The following is a 20,692-nucleotide window of genomic DNA, read 5'->3' as shown; positions in this document are numbered from 1 at the left end:
GGTTTCTTTTAATAAGCAAAGATTACAAATTACTATAGTCTAGTGCTACTTCAGTCTGATTAAGCAATTTGGAGGTATTATCACAATCATTCTGAAATATATGTATATGTCACGGTAGTGTGAACGACGGCAGCACCTGTTGAGCTGGTCATGTTTGTTTAATTGAAAGATTCAGAACCTTTATGAAGACCAATGGTTATATGGTTCATATAGAACCAAAAATTAGCCCTAAAAGTTTTCAAGGCGGAGTCAACTGTTTGTTGCAGAGAAAGCGGTTGAGAATTTGCGGTTTCACAGTTCGTACTTAAGTTGTGCCCAAATAAAATCTTAGCTAAGCATTGTTGTACCATCTGACAAATTGAAATTATTGTTGATGAAAAATAACTTTGCGACGAATAAATTTAGAATCTGGGAAATGGATGGAAACAATAAAAGGACACCGAATCTCACCGCAAGCGAGTGGGGGCAGCTAATGCAACACGCAGGAGGGCATATAACCGTCATTGAATGCAAGCAATTCCAAAAAAATTATCAGCTAATAATTTTTATTTTATTTTTTTGACACATAAGTCAATTTTCAAAACAAAAATCAGCTGTTACCTAAGCACTGCTTAAGTCTTCCATTTTCAGTACTTAAGCAGAACTTGGTGGCGCAATTTTTCCATATTTACTCACTCTCTAATCTTTTCCTGGCCTTCCACGAATATTTCAAGATTAAAATTAGACAGATCGGTTTGGCCGTTCTCGACTTTTTGCGAGACTAACGAACAGAAATTCATTTTTATACGAGGGCTGCTATATATATTTCTGGCCTAATAATGAAAATAGGAATGTTTATCAACGAAAATGGTTTTATTGTTTTTCAAAATATTCTCCATCAAGATTTATACACTTTTGCATGCGCTCAAACCAATTTTCGAAGCACTTTTTTTGAGTCTTTTTTTGAGCGATTGTCAAATTGTGCGTGCTCCAACGAGAACAAACCTTTTTTACGGCCAGGTGTTCATGCAATATCGAATGTATACTGGTGGGAGAAATGCATAGGCATGCCTCTATCTGAAGATATGTTACATGACGGTCTTGCATTATCAGTTCACGTACTGCATCGATGTTTTCTGGCACAACGGCTGTTTTTGGACGACCTTCACGGAATTCGTCTTTGAACGAGCGTCGGCCACGATTGAATTCGTTGTACCAGTTTTTCACAGTGCTATAGGACGGTGCTTCATAGCCATATAAAGATTATAGTTCATCGATGCACTCTTGTCGCGATAATCCACGTCGAAAGTTGTGAAAAAGGATCGCACGAAAATGTTCACGAGTTAATTCCATTTTTTGGCCGAGATGAATTTTTTAATTCCCTGTAAATAAAACAATTCACGATTAAATGACAAACCGTTCTGAGTGATGTTATGCTAAAAAATGTCAAATTTCCAATGGAAATGTCAGATTGCACCTGGCAACACTTAGTGTTGCCTAGGTCAGAAATATATATAGCAGCCCTCGTATTATATTTACATATGTAACTGTAAATTAGAAGTAAAAACAAATGTTAATTATTAATTGTGGAGACGATTAATTTGAATAATAACTATCCTATCATCTAAGTTCGACCAAATTACATGTATTTATATGCCAACTTTCATGAATATCAGTTAACTCGTTTTCGAGTTCATTCGGAACATACACACGGACACTGGATTTTTATATTATATATATATATATTATATACATCTATATATATATATTAAGATGTATATAATATCTCTATTTTTACTCAAGTTATCGGTTGCGCGAACAGACGGACGGACAGACAGATATCTGGATTTCAACTCCTCCCGTCATCCTGATCACTTTGGTATATATAACCCTAAAGAGTTAGATCTTTTAGTTTAAGGTGACACGAACAACCGATATGTGAATAAAACTATTATACACTGTTGCCAACTCGGCCGAAATAGATTAGACGGTTATAGCGCTAATCTAAAAGGAGATATCTACAATAATATCATTCATGTATGTATATATGTATTTTAATTTACTAATGAATTCCGGACGGAATAGTAAGTAATTAGGAGATGTAATATAGATGTAGTTATAAAAGAAGATAAGATAATGTGTCCATACAAGTGCACATGTATGGGTCTAGAGAAAGTTGTTAATCGATTCTACCCTTTTGTGATATCAACCCAAAAAAATTTCAAGAAAATATGTACTTCCAATTTCACTACAACATTTTAGATATTAGTCGAATCATAATATACGAAATTATATTGATATGGGCGTGGTCGTAACTCAATTCAGCGCAATTTTAAACGCTTCCCATACGTTTCACCGGCGGTAGGGTGTTCTTTTGTAACTCAGTGTAGAGAGTTTGACACATGCCGCACTTTCTTATCGCTTGTTAACCTTGGAGAAAATCTTAAATTTTTTTACTTTCTTCAACAATGTGAAATCGAAATCGATGAAAACCCAGAAATATGAATTAAATTCTTTAATTTATGCATTCATAAATTTCAGCAAAATCATTGAATTCAATTGGCTGCATTATTTAATTAAGAAAAGAAATCGCCGTCGATGGATTTTACAATGGTCATAATCCGAAATGAGCAAAATGCCCAAAATATTTGACAGTGATTACCGGAAAGCTTCAAGCGCGTATTTGTTAACGAATAATCACATACAAGATAAACAATAAATATGACAACAATAACAAAACAACAAAATAACAAATGTCATATGAGTGGAAGTGTAATGACTTATTGGAGTTGAAAAACGAAAACACGCCGTCAAAACAAAAACAGCAAAAAAATGCACAATTCAATAGCAGTCAAAGAGAGAGAAAAGTCAAAGTCAAGAGTTGGGCGTAAATTCGTAAATTCACGGTTGCCAAGTGAAAGTGCCGTCAACAAATGCGCCATGCTCCGTCTCAGAGCGTTGTGCGTTTTGTAAGCTTTAGTTAACGAATGTGTGTGTTAACGAATATGTGTTAACGAATATGTGTGTGTCGGCTGATTACTGTGCTCGATCTTTTTGATCTCTTGTTAAGCTATCTGCTGAACGAAGTTAACGATTTATTGAACAAAAGCTTCACGCCAACGAGTCTCCCAAACAATGGGGAATTTACGATGTTTCGGCAGCAACAAGTCATTAAAGCCTTTTAATTTTCTGATAGACGCACGATGCCAAAAGTAACTATGAACAGCTAACAGGTGGTGCAATATGAAAATACTCAACGAAAAGACTAGTTTGCGTGTAGACTGAAATTAACTAGTCTGAAAAATAATAGTTTATGACCACGATTTTCGTACCGAAGTGGTTCGTAAATGCCAGATGCGCAGAAATTATACAATATAAATTAGTTTCATATATCTCTTTGTAGTTAGACCTAACTTTCTAAACGAATTTCAATTTTCAAATTATTTTGGATGAACGTAGAATAAGGTTGATTGAGATATTTGACAGTCAGTATCTGAAGATGTCAAAAGAATGCATTTGTAGGGCAGATCGGTCTTGGATATTTGGGTATATGAAATTTCAATTTCAGTTCAGTGCAAAGTGGGTGCTGCACAAGATCTTAATTGACCAAGAGTAACAACGAATTGGAGATTCTAAGCATTGCTTGGACCTGATCAATTTTAGGAAACCTGATTTTTTTTATTGATATCTACCTACAGATTTCTATCCATATTTCCATGGCCACCAAAACAGAAACACATTTTTATATTTTGAGATATACACATATCCGAATGGACTGAATGCAATGGACCGACTCAAAATCGTATAAAACCGGAAACAAACTATTATTTTTGGATATGCTCAGGACCCTCAGCGAGTTTTACCGCTTTTCAGACTTTAAATATATGAACGCTGGAAAGAAATTTCTGAGACTGAGTCATATTTTGAAACAAAGGCCTGATAACTTACTGATTGTAGGTAGTAAAATATTGTCGGCCGACTATTGGGGTTTTGCTTCAAACTAGTTTTCAGTTACTTTGTAACCAGTTCATTTCACAATGGGGTATGTGCTTGAATATATACATTAATGTATTTGTGTACGTGCAGCAGTTACAGTTTGTCACGCGTGGCCGCCAAGGCGTCTCATCTGCATCTCCATCTCCATTGCTATCAGCATCTTCGCTCAACATATCTCATATCGATTCGAAGTTGTAAATATTTATATGTACATATGTACATTTGTACAAACAAGTGAGTGAATGAATTCTTGTATATCCAATTGTAAGGCAGACCATATGTGACCCGCACCATGAAAGTGAAACCGGTTTCCCGCGCGTTATTAAACGACTAAGACAACGTCGCTTTGCAACGGCTTCCATGGCTTCAATGGTTTCAGTGGCTACGAACGAGTTAATTTTGCTGTGGCGTGACGCATTGTACGTCACCGACGCGTCGACAACGACTTCGCTGTTGACCCACTTTTTGAAAACTCGCTTCGAGCTGACTCTAAGCCGATGCAAATTACGGTGATTTGCGCGCTGGTTTGGTGTGGAAATCGATGGGAGGCACTGCTGATTGCGCGAGCGTGAATTCGAATTATTGAAACGCCATCGAATTAATATAAATACAATTTACGTTTTTTATTTCCATTTCGATTATTTATTTGCTGATTGGATGTTTTTTTTTTTGTTTTTTTTGGTTTTACTTTCAGTTTCGCAGCTGAGATTGTGGATCTATGTAATCAGATGTCTTAAGAAGGTGTCGATAAATCTGTTCGGAAGCGTTTGGCATGACTTCTCGGGGGTAATGTTATTTCAGAAAGCTCTACGAAATCTAAGTAAATTAATAACTGTGGAGTTTTTTCTACCCGCAATAAAAAACTGTCGAATATTAGATTCATTCCCGATGGAGCAGAGGCGCAGTGTGGATTTTCACGGATGTATCGAAGCTCACGGGGAAGGTGGGAGGGGGAGCCTTCTGCAGGAAGTTGTCAATTAACAGTTTTCGGCTGCCAGACCATTACAGCGTATTGCAGGCAGAGGTGGCTCTTTAAAGGTAACAGTAAACAAACAGCTCCGAAGTGCGGTTTCCTTTAGCGAGGTGAGTATTCACTCCGACAGCAGAGCGGGAACACTGACCTTGGGTTCGATAAGGAAAGGATTTATCAGTAGCTTCGAACTGCTTTGCAATCTGTTTTGTGTGAATCGCTAGAAACTGCAAAAGCACTGGTGGTCCTTCCAGCTGCTGTCTCATAGGAAGCATCATCTCACCGTAATCATTGGTGAGTTTACTGAAAGTACTTTTAGTTGTTATTTTATTTATTTCGATCGTAAATACAAGTATAGTTAGACTTCCGTTCTTCAGTTGCTCAGCAAAATCTCTATCATTATGGTGGGATTTCTGGTTTATGGAAAAAAAAAAATATAACTTTACTTTAATTGACTATAGTTGTAATCGATGGCCACTTCCCTGATTAAAGTATCAAAGCCATATATCAAAGTGCAAGTATAAGACTGCTTCGGTCGAACATCCATTCTAACAGCAATTGATACGATCTTTTGAAACATTGATTTCCTTTCTTTTCAATTTGAGTTCTGTCTTCCTCAGTATTTAAACCCGCCTCTATGACCGTTGCGCACTCAACAAGTTTTATTTTATTCAGCAGACTGTGGGTCCACCAAACGGACAGACTTGATTAAATAAGCTTCATTCTCAGCTCAAAATATTTTATACATATTTATGTGGGACTATTAGTCTGTCATCAAACAAACAGTCAGCGCACTCGCAACACTGTTGACAGCCATAACTTTGAAGTAGTAGATAGTTTCGTATATCTGAGAACCAGCATTAACAACACCAACAATGTCAGCCTTGAAATCCAGCGCCGAATCACTCTTGCCAACAGGTGCTACTTTGGACTGAGTAGGCAATTGAACAGTAAAGTCCTCTCTCGAAAAACCAAAATCAAACTCTACAAGTCGCTTATCATTCCCGTCCTGCTTTATGGTGCAGAAGCTTGGACGATGTCAACATCAGATGAGACGACACTAGGAGTTTTCATGAGGAAAATTATGCGCAAGATTTATAGTCCTCAGAACATTGGCAACGGCGAGTACCGCAGACGATGGAAAGACAGCGGCTACGCTGGCTAGGTCATGTTGTCCGAATGGACGAAAACTCTCCAGCCCTGAAAGTGTTCGATGCAGTACTCGCCGGAGGAAGCCGAGGAAGGGGAAGGCCTCCACTCCGTTGGAGGGACCAGGTGGAGACCGACCTGGTTACACTTGGGATCTCCAACTGGCGCCGAACTACGAAGGAGAGAGAGAAGTGGTAACCGGCTAAACATTTGCAACGCCAATCACATACATACATTAGTCTATATCCAATATCATTTTTGCGAAACGCGTTAGTAGAATAAAATTATTTACTACATGTTGTACACATAGTAATTGTTGTCGCCAGAGATAGACACGTGATTGCATGAACCAGCTTGTTAAATGTACTAATAGCTTTAAACAATCACAATCTGAAGAATTTAATTTATGCTATGCATTTCAAAATGTACTAACATTACTATACGTAAATAAATATACTCTAAATCCTGTTTATTATTTTTAAATTTTTTTTCATCAGCTGTGCATTTATAATGTAAAGCACATATTCTCACTGTATAAAAAAACTACAGTGGGCAAAAAAAGTTTACGTACATGTTGTTTTTTGGAAGAAACTCAATTAAATATATTATTTCCTTTATATAAAAAAACTCAAAAACCGAACCCAAATTATAAAAAAATTACAAAACGAGTTTGGTTTATCAGGGTATTTGCTTAGAAATGCAAGCTTCTTTTCTCGATTCGCCCGAGGTATTAATAGTTTTTGTACACATAGTACCCATTCGTGTGAAGTACATTTCGAATGCTTTGATGATGTACGCTACACCCAGAACTCTCAAATGAAATTTCACGACCCTAACCCATTTTTACTTTACACTTTGACGTTCGACACAAAATTAGAATTCTCCTGAGACATCATTTAAGCAATTGAATAGTTTTAAACACAAATAATTTATTCCCGTTAGATTTCTCCGAAAAACGCATTATTATTATGTTATTAAAAGGGTATTATTACGCCAAATATTTAATCTTAATCTTGAACATTGTATGAAAAAAAATTTCGATTACGATTTGTTTTAGTTGGATTTTCAGACTATATGCTTGAAAACGATTTGTACGTAAACTTTTTTGGTCACTGTATATCAGAATTGAACGATTACACAACTAAACTTCTAGTATCATATTCGAGCGGTGGTTTATGATAACTCAAGTGTGATTTTTAAACATATATGGCTACATAAGCTTTATTAAAGCTCTTCAGTGTGATATTGGCTAGCTGAAAAGGGAGGCAAAAGAGCCTGACTAAACAACTGTGTCTATTTGACGAAAATTCTTAATTTTTCCATACTAGCTGTCAAATTTCCATTCGGTTGAATTATAGGGAACCGTAGGAGGTTGATATTAATTTACGTCTGTTTTAAAAAGCTGGCAACCTTCCATGGGATTATGTTTTAATGTAAACTTATTGGTTTACTATCAATGGGTTTTACTACGGAAGAAAAATAAATTTTCTTTAGATAGATTTTTATAGTCTAGTCTAGAATAATTTGCTCCCATCGATTCTTTGTCTATAACGTTTCTGAAGGTGGGTTTGCCGAGTTAGATGTTATGCACTTGCCACTCTGAAGCAGAACAAAAATGTGGTTCTCTAAATTATTAATGAATAAATTAATCGGCTGTAAATTTTTCAATTTATTAAACTCAATTAGTATGTACGAAACCAGTTTTAACATTTGAATTACATTTTACAGAAGCTAATGCTGCTATGCTTTGGACCGTACGAGTATATGGAAAAATATGCAGTCGTTCAAAAACGTTCGATACGTCACACTATAGCGGTTTAAATGTACTTACTCGTTTCGATCACGTTTGTTTACCAACGCCTTTGTTTACTAATCGCCATATAAATTTTTATATATATGCGAAGGTAGATATGTATGTAAGTGCAGATTTGTTGTTGACGATCACATTTCAATTAAATACCTGATAATTGCTTAAGCGTAGTAAACATAATCAGCCTTGACAGATCGCCATCAAGTCTGGCCACTTTTGGAGTAACAAAAATTCCACTTCCAGAACGATCCGTCTGACATTTGAATATCAGACATACAGACATGTAAATATGCCTATGGCTGTGATCACTTGTTGAGGTAGTCTCTGCCACACACACTGTCTCTGGGTCAAGCTCTTCATTTGCTTTGTCGTTTTGATATTTCGATAGCGCGATGATATATTCACCTTAAACTTCAACTTTATCTCTCTGTTGAGTAATTATGCAAATTCCTACGCACACATATGCAAATTCGCGTTGCATGTGTTGAAAACGGCATAAAAGATTTGAATGCGCTCGTTTTGATGTTTTTGTAATCATAGCAGTGATTATTCAAATGAAGTTGGCTATAATTTAATCATGAACTAGTTGGCGTGTTGAAACGTGAAACACAAAGTCGTGGATTAATAAACATTTATCTTCAATTTTGTATTCGACGACATTATTAGACACAAGTGACCTCAGTTAAACTTCTTCGTTAGTAATAACTCAATTGGATTGTATGGAGCGAAGCTATTGAAGATTCTCAACTTTTCTTTTTTAAGCACGGTAGCAGATGGCATGATAAATAATAATAAAACAGTTAGACTATTCTATAGAATGAAATGAAAAAATTGTTCGTCACTATATTTAATTGGCGAGTCTTCCCTGGGTCGAACAAAATATTTAGGTTAGGATCTTGAGATTTTACTTTCAAATCAGTTAGCTCTGATTGGTCTGGAAACTGTGCTCCGAAGCCATACTGTCAAATAAGGATATAAAATCTTTTTTCTATATACGAAGTCAATAAGTTATATCTAACTGACCGCGTTGGAACTTGCGAAACTGTCGAAAAAAGGATCACTAGACGTAGGAACTACTTGTATCAAGATGCTTGGGGAGTGGTATGACGATAATACTAAGCACGTTTTCTTTGAGTGTTAACTTTTTTGAAAACAGAGTATCAGTTTATATTACTCAACTAGCAGACCCGGCCACACGTTTTTGTGGCAAGGTATGAATTAAATTAAGTTCGTCCAATCTTGGCTTCGGTGACGATATTGATTACTCGAGGTCGATTTATGTTACGTAGCATGATGACAACTCACACTGCTTTTAATTGCAAAGTGAGTGTTGATAGTACAGGCAATTTTAAATAGTTTGGGATAATTGACTACGTCATCCTGGTTTGTAGCTGTGTAAACTCTCTTGGTCCGAAATTCTAAATTGTCGCATTAAGATCATCGATATCTTTTTTTACCACTAATATAGGCCATTCAATCAGTCATTTGTGGTTATCATATTGAGGTTTCATGTCAGGAAAACTTCTCCTTCGAGTCAATGAAGTGACAGAAATCTGTTGGAAATGCTATTAATCCATCGAGGTGTCAACAGCCAACTGCTTCTCCAATCGCAATTTGATATTGTTGCAAAAACACTCATATGTTAGTTGTTAATTGGCGATTCTTTATGTGTGACCACAAATTAAATGATTTTAGGCATGCGATTAGCCCGTCAGTAACAGTTGATCCAGGAATAATTGGAAGAGTCTGGATTAAATCACCATAGACGTTCATCGACAATCAATATCTTTTAAAGTCCTGTGCAGTACCTCCAGCGACTTCTTGAATATTTGTTTTCTCTTTTTATATTTTTCTTGTCAACTCGAATAAAATTCTCTTATTATTATCTTCCTCGCAATTTTTCCATATTTACTCACTCTCTAATCTTTTCCCGGCCTTCCACGAATATTTCAAGACTAAAATTAGCCAGATCGGTTTGGCCGTTCTCGACTTTTTGCGAGACTAACGAACAGCAATTCATGTTTATATTATATTTATGTAACTGTAAATTAGAAGTAAAACAAAATGTTAATTATTAATATCTCCTAACTAAATTTCATTAAAATCCGTTCAGCCGTTTGGGCATGATAGAGCAAAACTCCCAGCAAAAACCATAAAAAATCACTAACTCAATTCAGTTTTCTGCCTACTTCCTACCCCCTAAGTACGATGACGGGATCTTTTTGATCTTATATCCGTTTTTAGGTAACCATCTATTACCTTACCAAATTTCATCAAAATCCGTTCAGCCGTTTAAAAAGTAAAGCAAAAGTCCCAACAAAAACGACTAAAAATCACTAACTCAATTTAGTTATCTGCCTACTGCCTACCCCCTAAGAACGATGGCGTGATTATTTATAGCCTATGACTAGGTTATCCCATACCAAATTTCATCAAAATCCGTTCAGCCGTTTAGGCGTGAAAGAGTAACAGACAGACACAGTTACTTTCGCATTTATAATATTAATATGGATTTTAAATCTAATAAAAGAGAAATCAGTCAGAAATTTTATTGGCTAGATTTGAAGAGTTTTAGAAGTCGTAGTAAGAATCACACCCTTCTTCTTCTCCTTTGGCACTACAACCGTTGGTAGATCTAGGCCGAGAACACAAAGTTTCGTCAGTTGTCTCTATTTTTTGCGAAGTCACGGCAGTTGCACATCTCAAGTGCAGATAGGTCCCAATGCACTTGGTCCTTCCATAGTATGCTTGGGCTCCGTGAGTTACCCAGAGAGCGATGAGATAACCAAATCAGTCACGAATAAGAGAAAGTGAGCCTTGTTTCGGACTCAACAAGGTAACAAAGTCTATCCACCAGGAGGATAAAACGGATTGTTATACAAACGTGATTACTAAAATCCCGACCCTTAACTGAGGTAGCTGGGTTTGGGAGGACGCCATGCCTACATTTGGTATCCCTGTTTCAGAACTTCGAAACCAAATATTTCAATTTTTTAGCCTAACTTCGAAAATCGGAGAATGCAATTATTTACTCATGTCTCAATCTCCCAGAAAAAATAAGTTTGGTTCAACATCCAGCCGAGTATTGTACGGTGTTATGAAATTTGAAAAGTCTTAGCAGAAGAGTTCAAATACACATAAAATAATTTTCAATATTTTTCTAAAATTTTTCGAAAGATTCTTAATAAACAAAAATAATCTTTAGCTTGCGATGTATCGTGACAGAGGTGCGTAAATGACTTTTCAAAAGGGGAACGGTGAACTCCATTTATCTTCTCTTATTTTTTTTTCAATTTCAACTTTGGTATTAATTCAGTAACGAATCCACAGCTGAAAAATGAAATATTTATTATCTATTTATTGAAATAATGACACAATATCTTTTTGAAAAAATTGTTTAATTCTTTTATTTAAATAATTCACATATTTCTTCTCTAACTATTAAAATAAATAATTACTTAGGATGGTTTTGAATGAGTTTAAAACGTATCGTGCCTACTTTCGATTTAAAATATAAAAATCGCTTATAAATAAATAAAATACAATTAACAAAAGTATTGAAACCTTTCGTGGAAATTGGTAATCGTGCTTAACTAAATCTCGAGTCTAACCAAGATTTGTGTGAGTGCATCACAGTCGTTTGGAGAAAACTATTTACCTATTTATGACATTGACAAATCTCCAGCAAAAATTGCATTTTCGCGTTGAACAAAGGGTTATTACCTACATACAATAAAAAAATAACCACTGGAACTAAGTACAAAACAACAAACAGTTAAGGTAAACAATATCACAGTTGCGGTGTAGTAGTGTAGTTGTGCGCAGTCCAACTGACAGCTGTCAAACTTCTACACTCAAGTGTCACTAGTGACAACGGCGGAACTTGGCCGTGACATTATGCCGTTAGTTTTTATGCGTCACACTGACGTCACTGGATATTGTTGTTGCTACTGTTGCTGTTGTTGTTACAGGCATAGGAAGGGCTGTCTGCTTTTCACGCGCTTTCCCCGCGGCTGCGTTCCCCGCCTTCTCATTGACAGTTGTCAAAGTGACAGTCGTTGCATGCAACAAGTTGTGTGGGCTATTGGCCTCCTCGTAAGTTGGCAGAACAGCGTAGGCTCTACCGGCTCTCACTATGCTTGAAGTTGGTGTTGTTGTTGTAGCTACCGCTACATGCTGTTGTTGTGCGGCATTTATTGTTGGCAACAGTGGCGTTGTCACTTCAACGAGCTGAGATTGTGGCGTTGTTGGTGGCGTTTGTTGTTGTTGCTCATTAGTTGTTGCTTTCTCATTAACATGGAACACGCTAAAGACGCTTGGATGCACAATGAGACAGGATTGTGGTGACTTGTTGAGCAGCTCCAGCGCAGCTTCATACGAGGGCAAGCCGGAGACGAGCGTGTACTCGGGCACGGGATCGTCAATGTCGGGATGCAATTTCGTGATTTCACTTTCGTGTCCATTGCGTGATTGTGCGACAGTGTTGCGATCTGAAAGTGGATAGAGGAAGAAAACGAATAGTTAGTGATGAAGAATAAGCGAATTTTATAAATATAATCTGGTTATTCTAGTAAATAATGAAAACTGTGACTTTAAGAAGTAATCGCAATTACACTAATTTTAAAGATTGAATACTTAATTTGTGACTTGTTTAGTATACGAGTTAAAACGAATGTTCAATGGATTTTCGTTAAAAGGCCTTAAGTCGATTTAAGCTAAGGTTGTTAAATTATTTGCTAGTAGAGCTCTGTGCGTATGCTTCCTTGCTTTTTTAGCATAATCTGGAGCTACCAATTTCAATTTAATATTTAAGACAAATAATGTCGAATATCTCACACAAGTTATTCAGTAAAACTCAAATTATTGCTATTAACATAAGTCCATTTAAGCTGATTTTAATATCAAGCCAAAAAATATGAATTTATGAACTGTTCTTAAATCTACATTTATTTGAAATAAAATATTTTGTATTTAAACAAACAAAAAGGTTTTATATGTAGTATACACCAACAAAATAAATATAATTGAAAGTGTTTAAATTTTCTGCTTTCATGCAAATAAATAAAATAAATATGAATGAATGCGCAGATTACAGCACAATATTATTGCAGCAATTAAAAAATGTGGAAATATGTTTCAATAACCCTTTACTACCTAATGGATAAATAACTGCATATGAAACGGCTCTTTCACTAAATATGTGTGAATATTTGTCTGTATATAACTATATATGCCGTAATAAACCTACATTAACTTTAAACTCATTGGTTGCACTGTGTCTGTCTGTTTGAGCGGTAAGATTTATGATGCGTGGAGATTTATGAGTGTACTGAATATTGGGTAGTTTTTTGGATTTGCGATAATTGCTGTTTTGAGTTGTGATTGTTTCATTTATCATTTTAAATAAAATAAAATAAAATAAAATTAAATTAAATAAAACTTAATAAAATTAAAAACAGAAATCAGTTTTATTCAATTTAAAACAAAATTAAAAAAACATAAGTATTGTTAAAAATAAAAATTCATTAATATATTAAAAATGTTCTGATCAAAAATGTTTAAGGACATGACACATTCGCTATAATATATTATTGTTTATTTTGAAGTGAAACTTCTACAAACGTATACCGTATGAACATAATTTATAATTATTTTGAAAATAAATAACAAAAAATTTGTAAAAACAATCACTAAATGCCCTTCAACTATATACAGATGTACACAGATTGCGAGACTTGTCTTTCCCAACCCGGCTAACACAGTTTTTTGCGCGCCTACGTGCCTACAGTATGCAGTCTGCTATTCGACAGAAATCTAAAAATACGAACTCAACTAAACAAAACTGATAAGCGCAAGAGCAGGAAATTCTAATCAAATGAAAGTTATCAGAAATCTGAATCATAAACAACATAAATGATGCGAAATGCTCAAATAAAATGTTGACATATGTACATACTTGTATGTATGTGTGTGTGTGTGTGTTTTTGTGCCAATAAAAATAGCGAACGCAAGTTGGTAAACACATTGAAGTGTTATAAACAAAAGTAATTGACACATTTTATTTTTATATTTTTATTTTTATATTGACTTTCGCTTAAGAACTTCTACGAAGGCACGTCGCACACTTTGGACAAAACGTTCGCTCGAAGGCATTAATCATACTACAATTAATTTCACTTTTGGCCATTTGTGCAAAAGAAGTTCGCGTTTTTACTACGTACTACGCATATGCGTTCAATGGCGAAACGCAGTACGCATTTGCATGTTTGGCCTTATTGGGCATACTTAGTTATGTTTGTTTGTATTTGGACATGGCCTATAGCCAATTGAGTGTGCATAATAAATGGCAAGCACATAATGTATACATATATATGCACACTGGAAGCATATTGAGAAATCTTTAGCAAATAGCCGCACCTGTGTGGACACCGCAACAAGCGGCATATATTGGCTTTAAGGCGCTTGCCAACTATGGCTCTAAGCAAATACATACTTTATATATACTGCTATATATGTATGTATGTGCGTGTGTGAGTAAACTGCAAGCAGCTAACCGTCGATTGTAAACATAAATATTGGATTTATCGATGCCTATTGCAGTTGGGCAAATATTGATACATTATGCATATACCTATATACGTAGATATATATACACTTATATATGCTTAAGTGGTACAACTATAATGAGCATAGGCGATTTGTTGTTGAGTTTTAAACCCAAGGTGACAGACGGACTTGCAATTAAACTGAGTACAAATTGGTAAGTACACACGCATAAATAAATGCCACCGATTTTAAACTAAATATGCGGTATTTTTATACAAGGCGGTCTTGCAGATGCTATTGAAATTTTTAATTAAAAATAATTTGTAAAAATTAAAAAATAAAGTTAACTGTCAAAAAAATACTTTAACAAAAGTATAAACAACTTGAAAAATTTTTATAAATTGGAAATTAGTTTATCATAAAAAATATTTATTTTTTGTAATTGTTAACAATTTTAAAAGTGTTAATTGTCCAAAAAAATATTATAAAAATTAAAAAATTTAATTGTGAAAAAAATATTATAACAATTAAAAATAAAATGTTGATCGTCAAAAATATTATAAAAACTAAAAAATTTTAATAGTCAAACAAAACTTATAAAAAAAATTTAATCACAATTAATCAATTAAAGTTTAAAAAATCAAAGAATATACTGATGATTTTATAGAAATAGAATTTAAGTTTAAAAAATATTATGTATATTTAAATAGTAAAAAAATATATATGCGTTTAAATCTTTATTTAGTTTAAATATTATTTAATTTATAAAATTGGTTAGAATAATACGAAATTTAAGTGAAGAAAAATAAATATTAATTAAACCAAAATTTTGAAGAAACACAAGAGAAAAAATATGGTAAAATAACCTAAATCGAAATAAGTTTTTGTTAGTATAAAACTAGAAATATAATTTTCAATATTTAATTGTGATTCGAAACTACTCATTCTTATAGGATCATATTTGAGATAAGAAATAATAACGAGACTCGGAAAAATTGGCTACTATAATTCAATTTGTGTGCGATTTAGCTACTTTAATGAATCACCGCAGAAGTATATATGTACATATATATTTCTAAGCACTTATTTCAGCAAACAAAGTGAAAATATAATTATTTATAATATTAGGAAATAATTGCAGTCATTACAATTAGAATATCTGCCAAACTGTTTATGTCTACTTTAATTTCGTGATCATAAAGTCGATTTAAGCCTCAACAGAACAGAAGCAACAAATTCACACTTCCACTTAACTTAACACACAAATAATTAACTTTTCGAAGTCAACAAAAAAATACACAATGTAAATAAAACTACTCTTCACAGCTTATGTTCACAGAATTAGTTTTAACTATAACTGTTACTTACAATTTCGCTTCCACGTGCGGAACTGATGGTAGAGGAAGCAGGAGCAGACGCAAAACACCATCGAGGTGAGTATGAGTGTGAGCACAATGCCGATCCACACCTCGTTCATGAACTTGTCGTACTCCAGTTGGCGTTGCAGCTCATCGACGGCGTCAAAGCCGGACGAATCGATCGACACATGATTCGGTGGCGGCGGCATGCCGAACATATCCATATCGTCTACTGCTCCACCCAGCGATGCGCCCACAACCGGTGAACTGTCGATTTTAATGTATTTTTTCAATTTGATCGAATTGAGTAGCGTCGCGCCGATCCGTTGCAAAAAATCACTGGATGTGCTGATCGTCGTTGTGGTTAGATTTACTGTGGGCGCTGTAGGCGTGGCAGGCACTATAATGGTTTTGCTATTCTCAAGTATTTGTTGCGCGTACCGGTCCAAGGGTGGCAGTTCGTGTGACAGCTCGAAATTCAATGAACGTGCAAGACCTTCCATGCTGGCGTTTATACGGCGTTACGCTTGAAACGAAGGTGCGATATCACTTCACTTAGGTCGCCGACTTTGCAGTGTCTTTGCTTTTGCACAAAGAGCAATGATTTGTAGCGACTGTTTATTTATTTTTTTAATGTTTTTTTGCGATCTATAAATTGTGCCTCATGTGTAATTATACTTTATCAGTGTGGTTTTCTTTTAACTTTCTCCCGCAGTACTTTGCGATTTCTTTTTATCTCTGACACGCTTTATTCAATTTGCGTTTCTTTGTTAAGACGCAGAGGTGAGTTGCTACACTTTACGACTTTTAGCACACTTTTTTATTTTTTCGTCGCGTTTTAGAAGCGGTTAGCAGTACGTCTAGTACGTCCGTCGCTAACGCAATCTCTGTTTAAACTGTTGACCGTAGCGCAGTTACTCAGACATAAGATACGCCGCACTAGCGTTAAGAGATAACCTCCTCAATACTACCTTTGCTCTCACCCTGGTTAAAGTACAGCTCTCCGCAACGCTGGTATATTCTCAAGCGATCTACCAAATGTAGGCACAGCGAAGACTCCAAAGCCGTGTGTCTCTCACAGCAGTTTGAGTATTATTTTTTCATTACGAGTTGCAGCGTGAATTGTAATAGATTACAGGAAAACTAAGATCTCACAAGATCACTCGTACGCTCTCCCTCTCTTTCTCAACGCTTGCATTACTTTCAGCTGAGCGCTCAGCACGTCAAACCGGCTACCTGTTCTTCGTCAATTCTGCTGCTTTTCTCACCAGTTCTGCTGTGCCTCTTTGCCATGGCTTTACTTCTTTTTTTCTTCCACTACTTTGTGCCGGTGAAATTACAACAAAGACCTAATTTTCTTCTGGAAATGGATTTCTGTCAGTTTAACTGCTCTTTCCGCTGTGCGACGTGCATACCCGCATCCCCAGAACGATCGATCTGCTTAGGGCCGCACTGTGTCTGTCTGTTCTTGCTCATTTGACGCTCGGTTACGCATCAACAAACAACAACTAGGCACATCTTTCCATTCTTCGACTGTTCTTCTAACATTTCTTCAAAGATGGATGGTTGGTTGGCTGGGAAATGTTTCACTAGGCCGTTTCTTTGCACACACGCAGCCGAAAACATGAACATTATGCTGTGTTGTCTGGCATTATGTTCGTGTGGCAGCATAAAACGATCCTATGCTCAAACATAATTCGTGTTCTTTTCAACTTTTTTGAAATGTCTCTGTTTGTATTGAAACCTCCAGATACATATGTGTGTGTGTCTGGTTTATTGTTGTGGCATGCACAAGGGAAGAATAGTTTCAAACACTACAATAGATTCAAATTATGTGGCCCATAATTGGCGTTACAAAACAATTTAGAGCCTGACAGACAGACCAAAATGGTTCTTCTTCTTTTCCGTCGTCATGTCGTCTTTATTTTGGTTTGCAGCAACACTTTTCTCCAACAACACTATCAAATGACATTGCAACCGTATTCATCATCGGATTGCTTTGTGCGTCTCACGCTCAGCGCTTCGGTGCTCCAAGTGCTGCGGAATCTGTTTTGACGAGTAATATGGAGACAGGTTTTGAATTTCTGACAGCGGCTCAATAATTTATTATTTTTTCGGAGTTTGCTGCACTACTTACAAACATTTACATATATTTGTGTTGCTCCAACTGCTCAACTACTCAACTACTCGCTCATGTGTGCAAGTTTTATGTTTTCAACCTGTCTGTTAAATATGATTTGTGTTGTCGTCGTACATTCTCACCTAATCTGCATAGCGATTTATTTTGTATGAGATATAAGCATCTATTTACAATGCAGCTGATCCATCCTGGGTAGTTCACATCAAAGTCTGAATGGTTTACATTCCCTGCCATGACACGAACTAGAAGATCTCCCGATCGTCTGGAAAATAGTCTTTAAACTGAAAAGAAACAACGAACCACACCAACTGGAAATACCAAGCGAAACCAGGTCGCTCTCCACCTAATCTTTCCAATGGAATGGAGGTCTTCCTCTTCCTCGGCTTCCACCAACGGGTACTGCGTCGGACACTTTCAAAGGTAGAAAGCTTTCGACCATTCAGACAACATTACCTAGCCAGCGTATCCGATACCTTTTTATTCGCTGAACTATGTCAATGTCGTCGTATAATTCATACAGCTCATCGTTCCATCGTCTGCGGTATTGCCAATGTTCAAATGTCCATAAATCTTCGGCAAAACCTTTCTCTCGAAAGCTCCAAATCCGTCTCATCGGATGTTGACATCGTCCATGCTTTGACACCATAGATCAGGACCGGGATGATAAGAGACTTGTAGAGTTTGGTTTTTGTTCGTCGAGAGAGCACTTTACTTTTCAATTGCCCACCAAAAAAGTATCTTGTTAAAATCGTCGTAATCTTTATTCCTATTAGTTTTAGAACAACTGTACACATTTCTCCAAAATGCTGCTCCGTCAAAATTTTTACTTATTTATTTTCTTCTTCTTTAATATATATATTTCCATAAGTTTATCTCTTCAATAACTCAGTAGGTATGAATGTGGACACAAGTCAAAAGGTATGGAAGCAAACATTTATTTTAATAATAGACCTTTAGTACACTATTTGGAGTCCAACATCAAATCGATTGTGCTCGAAGTGTTTGCACAATTGATCAATTATGGTTATGATGACACAGACTCAAGTGGTAACGGTGATGTCATAAATTCATATATCGAAAAACAAGCAAAACATACAAACACCACTAAAAAAGAAGCCAACTAAAAGCATTCAGGGCGCTGGAGGATTGCATTGAAAGTAAAGGTTATTTCGCTGTGCGAAGGATGTCGTTGGCTGATAAGAAGTGTAGTAACAACAACAAAAAGCGAGTAACCAAATAAACAGAGATAAAAACGTATGAAAACAAGCTGAGAAGCATAAGAAAGCAAATAAGAAGATCAGTAAAGCAGAAATGCATAAGGTAGTGCAATGACTTTTTCCAAAAACGAAAGAAAATAAAGAAAATTTTGAAAACTATATTTTGTGTGCAACTGAGTTTTCCAGCGCGGAGGCATGCAATCGGAGCTAACTTGGCGAGGGTTGAAATAACAAAAGACAATTACTGTAGACAGTGCACTTGTTACCTACACGGACCGGTCACGCTGTGTGCCGCCTTGCAGGGAAGCCTGCGGTTGCGTCTGCAATTTCTTAAGAAATAAAAACAAAAAAATAAATTATGAGAAAAAAAGAACGCGTTGGCCCAAAAAGAGAACTGTTTGCTGGAAACACACCATAAAAACGAAAATATAATAATTATGCAAGACAAAAATGCTTTGGTTCTGCAATTTATCGGTGGGAACAAGTGCGTGTAATTGCGCTGCTCAAATTCTTGCGCTTAATGACCACTGTGACAACAAACGATGGAGAGCTGTGGGAAATTCTATGTGAGGCAATAAAAATATGTTTGTTCACAGGATATTAACGGTGCTGATGCAATTAAAGTCTTTTAGTTTTAGCGAAAAAGTTGAAGAGAACAATTGTAATAAAATTACTCACCAACATTCGCCAACACCTCTTTTAATATCCTAGCTTTGGTTAATTAAATTTTATGTTGAACCACGTCGCTCTCCAACTGATCTTTCCAACGGAGTGGTGGTCTTTCTTATCCTTGGCTTTCAACAATGGGCACTGCATCGAACACTTTCAAAGCTGGAGTGCTTTCATTCAATAGGACAACATGTCCTAACCAGCGTAGCCACCGTCGTTTTATTCGTTGAACTATGTCTAAGTGTCGTCTCATCGTATGTGGACGTCGTCCATGCTTCTACACCATAAAGCAAGACGGGAATGTTGAGGGACTTGTAGAGCTTGGTCTTTGTTCGTCGATAGAAGACGCATAATAATTTTAAGGAACGCTGCCGATTTGATAGTCTTGGGTCGGATAAGAATTCGAGTCCGTACCGGTTAGGTACAACCGACTTTCGAGGGAAAGGGTGTAGCTTTGGACGTATATTTTGGTCAAGAGGTCGAATGAGAACCAGCACTTTATTTGAAGAGAAAAATATGTGGCCTATTTCCAGCTTCTTATACTTTTCTTTGTTATCGTCGTACCGATCTCATTTGTAATTAAATAGGTGCAAAAATCAAGTTGTTAAAGCACCTCGTCCGTATGATTATCATTGCAGGTTTCTAATGAACATCATCATCACATCCCTCGTCTTAAATTAAGTGTATTACAAGTTTAACGCACTTCTATATCTTTACGAACTTGTTTATGAACTGTTAATTTAAAGGGGAGAACGTTTAACCGCTTGATGTTATAAGAACTAAATAAGGTATCTTATTTAACATATTCTAATACGACGATCGCAAGGCAAAGGTAGGTAGGTAAAGTGGATGTCGTAC

The 20,692-nt window shown here is 36.0% G+C and overlaps 2 protein-coding genes across 10 annotated transcripts in view; one reads left to right on the top strand and one right to left on the bottom strand.

Moving 5' to 3' along the window:
- Window positions 1–20,692, top strand: part of LOC105215883 (sulfotransferase 1 family member D1) — a 524,336-nt gene that overhangs the window by 69,961 nt on the left and 433,683 nt on the right. The window lies entirely within an intron of this gene.
- Window positions 11,533–16,729, bottom strand: LOC105215884 (protein commissureless 2). The gene is made up of 2 exons (XM_011190070.3): window positions 15,819–16,729; window positions 11,533–12,394 (listed from the first exon to the last, which is right to left on the bottom strand). The coding sequence occupies exons 1-2, from the start codon at window positions 16,309–16,311 to the stop codon at window positions 11,808–11,810; spliced, it is 1,080 nt and encodes a 359-aa protein (XP_011188372.2). The 5' UTR covers window positions 16,312–16,729; the 3' UTR covers window positions 11,533–11,807.

Source organism: Zeugodacus cucurbitae, chromosome 4 (assembly GCF_028554725.1).
Source record: "Zeugodacus cucurbitae isolate PBARC_wt_2022May chromosome 4, idZeuCucr1.2, whole genome shotgun sequence".
Taxonomy (NCBI): Eukaryota; Metazoa; Arthropoda; class Insecta; order Diptera; family Tephritidae; genus Zeugodacus; species Zeugodacus cucurbitae.
Note: the sequence above shows the minus strand (reverse complement) of the source record. Positions and strands in the feature narration are given on the sequence as shown.

Coding starts and splice junctions, on each gene's coding strand:
- LOC105215884 (XM_011190070.3), bottom strand. CDS start 16,311: ATGGAAGGTCTTGCACGTTCATTGAATTTCGAGCTGTCACACGAACTG. Junction 12,395..15,818: donor CCGCACGTGGAAGCGAAATT/GTAAGTAACAGT, acceptor ATCCACTTTCAG/ATCGCAACACTGTCGCACAA.